The sequence below is a fragment of the Notolepis coatsorum genome (genome assembly GCF_963971535.1).
Source record: "Notolepis coatsorum genome assembly, chromosome: 9".
Lineage (NCBI taxonomy): Eukaryota > Metazoa > Chordata > Actinopteri > Aulopiformes > Paralepididae > Notolepis > Notolepis coatsorum.
This window is the reverse complement of record NC_140173.1, coordinates 11,001,480-11,009,330: the sequence shown is the minus strand read 5'-3', so window position 1 is coordinate 11,009,330 and position 7,851 is coordinate 11,001,480. Positions and strand designations below refer to the sequence as shown.

The 7,851-nt window shown below is 48.8% G+C and overlaps 1 protein-coding gene across 1 annotated transcript in view; it reads right to left on the bottom strand.

Moving 5' to 3' along the window:
• mcu (mitochondrial calcium uniporter) overlaps nucleotides 1–7,851 on the bottom strand; it is a 54,221-nt gene that overhangs the window by 20,408 nt on the left and 25,962 nt on the right. Inside the window, exon 3 of the mRNA XM_084321481.1 lies at nucleotides 1,469–1,573. Coding sequence (XP_084177607.1) covers nucleotides 1,469–1,573 — 105 coding nt within the window. The remainder of the gene's footprint in view (nucleotides 1–1,468; nucleotides 1,574–7,851) is intronic.

Genomic DNA, 7,851 nt, shown 5'->3' with positions numbered 1-7,851 from the left:
GTGTGTGTGTGTGTGTGTGTGTGTGTGTGTGTGCTCACCTCTCCGTGGGGGTCTCACGAGGTGTGTGTGTGTGTGTGTGTGTGTGTGTGTGTGTGCTCACCTCTCCGTGGGGGTCTCACGAGGTGTGTGTGTGTGTGTGTGTGTGTGTGTGCTCACCTCTCCGTGGGGGTCTCACGAGGTGTGTGTGTGTGTGTGTGTGTGTGTGTGTGTGTGCTCACCTCTCCGTGGGGGTCTCACGAGGTGTGTGTGTGTGTGTGTGTGCTCACCTCTCCGTGGGGGTCTCACGAGGTGTGTGTGTGTGTGTGTGTGTGTGTGTGTGTGTGCTCACCTCTCCGTGGGGGTCTCACGAGGTGTGTGTGTGTGTGTGTGTGTGCTCACCTCTCCGTGGGGGTCTCACGAGGTGTGTGTGTGTGTGTGTGTGTGCTCACCTCTCCGTGGGGGTCTCACGAGGTGTGTGTGTGTGTGTGTGTGTGTGTGTGTGTGCTCACCTCTCCGTGGGGGTCTCACGAGGTGTGTGTGTGTGTGTGTGTGCTCACCTCTCCGTGGGGGTCTCACGAGGTGTGTGTGTGTGTGTGTGTGTGTGTGTGTGTGTGTGCTCACCTCTCCGTGGGGGTCTCACGAGGTGTGTGTGTGTGTGTGTGTGTGTGTGTGTGTGTGTGCTCACCTCTCCGTGGGGGTCTCACGAGGTGTGTGTGTGTGTGTGTGTGTGTGTGTGTGTGTGTGTGTGTGTGTGCTCACCTCTCCGTGGGGGTCTCACGAGGTGTGTGTGTGTGTGTGTGTGTGTGTGTGTGTGTGTGTGTGTGTGTGTGTGTGTGTGTGTGCTCACCTCTCCGTGGGGGTCTCACAAGGTGTGTGTGTGTGTGTGTGTGTGTGTGTGTGTGTGTGTGTGCTCACCTCTCCGTGGGGGTCTCACGAGGTGTGTGTGTGTGTGTGTGTGTGTGTGTGTGTGTGTGTGTGTGTGTGTGTGTGTGTGTGCTCACCTCTCCGTGGGGGTCTCACGAGGTGTGTGTGTGTGTGCTCACCTCTCCGTGGGGGTCTCACGAGGTGTGTGTGTGTGTGTGTGTGTGTGTGTGTGTGTGTGTGTGTGTGTGTGTGTGTGTGTGTGTGTGTGTGTGCTCACCTCTCCGTGGGGGTCTCACGAGGTGTGTGTGTGTGTGTGTGTGTGTGTGTGTGTGTGTGTGTGTGTGTGTGTGTGTGTGTGTGTGTGTGCTCACCTCTCCGTGGGGGTCTCACTAGGTGTGTGTGTGTGTGTGTGTGTGTGTGTGTGTGTGTGTGTGTGTGCTCACCTCTCCGTGGGGGTCTCACTAGGTGTGTGTGTGTGTGTGTGTGTGTGTGTGTGTGTGTGTGTGTGCTCACCTCTCCGTGGGGGTCTCACGAGGTGTGTGTGTGTGTGTGTGTGTGTGTGTGTGTGTGTGTGTGTGTGTGTGTGTGTGTGTGTGTGTGTGTGTGTGTGTGTGTGTGTGCTCACCTCTCCGTGGGGGTCTCACGAGGTGTGTGGTGTCGTTGATGACCAGCTTGAAGTCGTCCAGCAGCAGGATGTCTATCCCTGTAGACGACGCCACCCTGGCACCATCTGGAGCGGGCAGGAGAGAGAGGGCATGAGGGGCACAATCTAACCTGTTTCTGTCTACAAAGTGCAGTTACAATAAATTAATAATACATTTAATTTGTATTGCACTTTTTGTTCGCTGGGATCCCAAAGTGCTACAGGGTTAAAACTAGAGCTGGGCCGTTAACGGCGTTAACGTGCTGCGTTAACGCTATACTAGTATCGCGCGATAATATAATTAACGCATTAATCTAACTTAACTACTGCCCAGCAATCTGGTCAAGTGCAGCAAAAAAAGACAAAAAAAAACATCAGATTGTGCAGAAACGAGCAGCTCGTCTTGCACTCAGGTGTTCTATGAGAACAGCTGTCGACCAAATGCATAGCGATCTTGTGTGGTTGAAAGTAGAGGACAGATCGACACGCAGCCTACTAACACTATTCAGGAATATAACTGTGTCTAAACAACCAAGCTGCCTGAACTCAAGAATAACCTTTTCCCAAGACAGACATGAGCACAGGACAAGACAAGTCACCAGGGGTCCTGTTTCAATTCCTCTACCGAGATCAAATGCAATGAAAATAACTGCTATGTATACTAGGGCCATCTCACATTGGAATAGGTTGCCATAATAGTAATAGTAATTATGCAATTACTCAAGAAGCAAGCAAAGAAAGCTTTAAAAAAACAAGTAAAGAGGTTACTTTTGGGTACAGGCACAATGCTTGACATATAACATTTTATTATTATTATACATTTTGTAATATTTGATATAATGCTAATGTAACTAGACAATTCCGCGGGGGAAATTGTGAAAGTGTGGGTGATGCCTGTGCACCGCCGGCGTGGTCAACATAGACCAATGAAAGAGGATATCCCTACTGAGTACAATGGCACAACCCGCAAGTCTCTACGACAAATGGTTCAAAAGATACAAAAAGGGGGCACGGCCTAAGTATAGGGGGCGTGGTCAACATAGACCAATGAAAGAGGATATCCCTACTGAGTACAATGGCACAACCCGCAAGTCTCTACGACAAACGGTTCAAAAGATACAACAAGGGGGCACGGCCTAAGGATAGGGGGCGTGGTCAACATAGACCAATGAAAGAGGATATCCCTACTGAGTACAATGGCACAACCCGCAAGTCTCTACGACAAACGGTTCAAAAGATACAAAAAGGGGGCACGGCCTAAGGATAGGGGGCGTGGTCAACATAGACCAATGAAAGAGGATATCCCTACTGAGTACAATGGCACAACCCGCAAGTCTCTACGACAAACGGTTCAAAAGATACAACAAGGGGGCACGGCCTAAGGATAGGGGGCGTGGTCAACATAGACCAATGAAAGAGGATATCCCTACTGAGTACAATGGCACAACCCGCAAGTCTCTACGACAAACGGTTCAAAAGATACAACAAGGGGGCGCGGCCTAAGGATAGGGGGCGTGGTCAACATAGACCAATGAAAGAGGATATCCCTACTGAGTACAATGGCACAACCCGCAAGTCTCTACGACAAACGGTTCAAAAGATACAAAAAGGGGGCACGGCCTAAGTATAGGGGGCGTGGTCAACATAGACCAATGAAAGAGGATATCCCTACTGAGTACAATGGCACAACCCGCAAGTCTCTACGACAAACGGTTCAAAAGATACAACAAGGGGGCGCGGCCTAAGGATAGGGGGCGTGGTCAACATAGACCAATGAAAGAGGATATCCCTACTGAGTACAATGGCACAACCCGCAAGTCTCTACGACAAACGGTTCAAAAGATACAACAAGGGGGCGCGGCCTAAGGATAGGGGGCGTGGTCAACATAGACCAATGAAAGAGGATATCCCTACTGAGTACAATGGCACAACCCGCAAGTCTCTACGACAAACGGTTCAAGAGATACAACAAGGGGGCGCGGCCTAAGGATAGGGGGCGTGGTCAACATAGACCAATGAAAGAGGATATCCCTACTGAGTACAATGGCACAACCCGCAAGTCTCTACGACAAACGGTTCAAGAGATACAACAAGGGGGCGCGGCCTAAACCTCAGCGCAGCACCTCAAGCTTGCTAAGGGTCTGTGTCCAACAGACACCTATTTTTATTTTAGCTGGCAAGAGCAAAATAAAGTGGAAAGACTGCTCATGGCATCTGTTGCTAGGCGACTCAAATCAGTGTGAAGCGCTCTTTAGCTTGAGATGTTTTGACATTATAGCGCACAGCTCCCTCTGTGCACCACAGCTCTTTCTGTCAGGAATAGCTATCGACAGCAGCACGGCCTCTCTCTCTCCATGGAGGGGAAGCACAAAGAGCAGCCAGCCTTGTCGGTTTAAGCAGCTGGAAGTTCAAAACAGGGCAAACTGTGAGCAGCGGGCCGGGGAGGCTTTTAAAACAGCCATATCATATATCCAACAACAACATAAACACAGACAGACCTTTCCACGGTTCAATGAGAAGCTACGGGGATTAATGAAAGCAAGAGACGCGGCCCTTGTTATACTGTTACTGTAGTCTCCAGTTCCTAACGCACACCTTGATGCCACTACTGTAGTAACTCACCCCAGAACTCACCCCAGCCCTTAAGCAGCTATACGTTATGCTAATTTCGACAGGACAGCTGTTTAAATTGAACCATGTGGCACCGTTCATGTTTCTACACTAAAAGATGCGTTAGACTACTGTACGACCGTATGACTGTTTTGTACTTTGTTTACCGTCTAGGACTACAGATGGCAATACAATCAAACCTTTATTTAAACTTGAAAAGGCAACTGAGGTTTCCCTCATTTACAGTCACGTCGAGTGTACATACAGGAAAAGCGGCAATTTTCTTTTTACTTGAACTTGAAGGACTGCATACTTTCTTTGCAAAGCTTATCTTTATACTTTATACTTATAGCACATGCATAAGCCTGGTCTCTTTTGAAAGATAACATTCTGAAGTTTCTTACACAATAAAGAAAAATCACTTTTAGTGCTAATGAAATAGAATAGCATAGGGCTGAACTTGAGTTGTACTTGTGTACTCACGTTTTTCTGTAGTAGTTGCAATATCCAAAATAATTATATCCCAAAATATTGGTATAAGCTGGAACACACAGTGGGTCCATAATAGCCTTATGTAGTACAGGTCCAGATTTCATAAAATTCTGTTCAGAAATGGGGGATTTAGAGCGATCTTGGTAAACTGTGTACAAAAAAGAAAGTTCTCCAGTAATCCCTTTCCTCATTGACGGCAAAGCATTCCGTGTGTTTTTCACTTTCTGTATTCACTCGCACATTTTCACCTACAGTAGATCCCTGATTCGCACAACCCCACGTGGGGTATCATTGGAAAGCTACACTCATTGGCTACAACCCTGACCAATAATTTTCGCAATCGCTGAATGATTGACAGTTCCAGAGCCTTGGGAGTCAGGAGTGGTAATCTGACACTCGCATGTACAAAGACATATCGGCATGTAACTCGAGAACCGCTGAACAGATCTGGCATTCCAACGGCAACAAATAGGGCTTTAATTCTATATATTATATGTTTTATAAAAAATGCACACCGAGCCGGTAGACGCTCGCAAAGTGCCGTGTCGCGCTGGTGGGCAAATCGTCCTAAAGAGGGCCCGTATACGCATGCATGTATGTACGTGCACACTGTCCTTTTTTTTTTATCCACTTTTTCTCCTCCTGTTTTTCTTGTATTTTCCTCCCATCCCAATTTTTTTAGTCGTTATGCCAATTCCCCCCTCCCCTTCCTGGTCGTTGCACGCATTTGCCCCCTACTTGCCGGTCTAGGGAGCCCTGAAGTCTATCACATGCTTCCTCCGATACATAGGAGACAGCCAGCAGCCTCTTTTCACCTGCCAGCGAGGACTCTCATTGGGTGAGGTGTAACGTGTGGGAGGTCACACTACCTCACCCAGACCCCTTCCTCGCTGTGCAGGCGCCCTGATCGACCTGTAGGAGTTGCTGTTTACAACGACCAGATTACCACCCACCGGCTTCCCTCCCGCTGACTCTGCCAATTGGGTCAGTATGACGGCCGGCCCAAGCCGGAGGCACCGCTGACAGCTGGATTCGATACCAGTGTCTCTGCGGTGGTAGACAGACGCTTAGTCCGCTGCGCTACCCGGCCGCACTCACACTGTCCTTTTCATAAACCAAATAAACTAAACTAAATACCATTTAACCAACCTATGAAGTGAACTTAACAAATTTTACTTCACAAAACAATGACTCACACCGGTGTCCAACCACTATCTTGCTATCCAACGAGCGCCTCTCACATCTCTACAACACTGTTCCTCCTCTCTCTGCTGTCCAACCACTATCTTGTTATCCAACGAGCGCCTCTCACATCTCTACAACACTGTTCCTCCTCTCTCTGCTGTCCAACCACTATCTTGTTATCCAACGAGCGCCTCTCACATCTCTACAACACTGTTCCTCCTCTCTCTGCTGTCCAACCACTATCTTGTTATCCAACGAGCGCCTCTCACATCTCTACAACACTGTTCCTCCTCTCTCTGCTGTCCAACCACTATCTTGTTATCCAACGAGCGCCTCTCACATCTCTACAACACTGTTCCTCCTCTCTCTGCTGTCCAACCACTATCTTGTTATCCAACGAGCGCCTCTCACATCTCTACAACACTGTTCCTCCTCTCTCTGCTGTCCAACCACTATCTTGTTATCCAACAAGCGCCTCTCACATCTCTACAACACTGTTCCTCCTCTCTCTGCTGTCCAACCACTATCTTGTTATCCAACGAGCGCCTCTCACATCTCTACAACACTGTTCCTCCTCTCTCTGCTGTCCAACCACTATCTTGTTATCCAACGAGCGCCTCTCACATCTCTACAACACTGTTCCTCCTCTCTCTGCTGTCCAACCACTATCTTGCTATCCAACGAGCGCCTCTCACATCTCTACAACACTGTTCCTCCTCTCTCTGCTGTCCAACCACTATCTTGTTATCCAACGAGCGCCTCTCACATCTCTACAACACTGTTCCTCCTCTCTCTGCTGTCCAACCACTATCTTGTTATCCAACGAGCGCCTCTCACATCTCTACAACACTGTTCCTCCTCTCTGCTGTCCAACCACTATCTTGTTATCCAACGAGCGCCTCTCACATCTCTACAACACTGTTCCTCCTCTCTCTGCTGTCCAACCACTATCTTGTTATCCAACGAGCGCCTCTCACATCTCTACAACACTGTTCCTCCTCTCTCTGCTGTCCAACCACTATCTTGTTATCCAACGAGCGCCTCTCACATCTCTACAACACTGTTCCTCCTCTCTCTGCTGTCCAACCACTATCTTGTTATCCAACGAGCGCCTCTCACATCTCTACAACACTGTTCCTCCTCTCTCTGCTGTCCAACCACTATCTTGTTATCCAACAAGCGCCTCTCACATCTCTACAACACTGTTCCTCCTCTCTCTGCTGTCCAACCACTATCTTGTTATCCAACGAGCGCCTCTCACATCTCTACAACACTGTTCCTCCTCTCTCTGCTGTCCAACCACTATCTTGTTATCCAACGAGCGCCTCTCACATCTCTACAACACTGTTCCTCCTCTCTCTGCTGTCCAACCACTATCTTGTTATCCAACGAGCGCCTCTCACATCTCTACAACACTGTTCCTCCTCTCTCTGCTGTCCAACCACTATCTTGTTATCCAACGAGCGCCTCTCACATCTCTACAACACTGTTCCTCCTCTCTCTGCTGTCCAACCACTATCTTGTTATCCAACGAGCGCCTCTCACATCTCTACAACACTGTTCCTCCTCTCTCTGCTGTCCAACCACTATCTTGTTATCCAACGAGCGCCTCTCACATCTCTACAACACTGTTCCTCCTCTCTCTGCTGTCCAACCACTATCTTGTTATCCAACGAGCGCCTCTCACATCTCTACAACACTGTTCCTCCTCTCTCTGCTGTCCAACCACTATCTTGTTATCCAACGAGCGCCTCTCACATCTCTACAACACTGTTCCTCCTCTCTCTGCTGTCCAACCACTATCTTGTTATCCAACGAGCGCCTCTCACATCTCTACAACACTGTTCCTCCTCTCTCTGCTGTCCAACCACTATCTTGTTATCCAACGAGCGCCTCTCACATCTCTACAACACTGTTCCTCCTCTCTCTGCTGTCCAACCACTATCTTGTTATCCAACGAGCGCCTCTCACATCTCTACAACACTGTTCCTCCTCTCTCTGCTGTCCAACCACTATCTTGTTATCCAACGAGCGCCTCTCACATCTCTACAACACTGTTCCTCCTCTCTCTGCTGTCC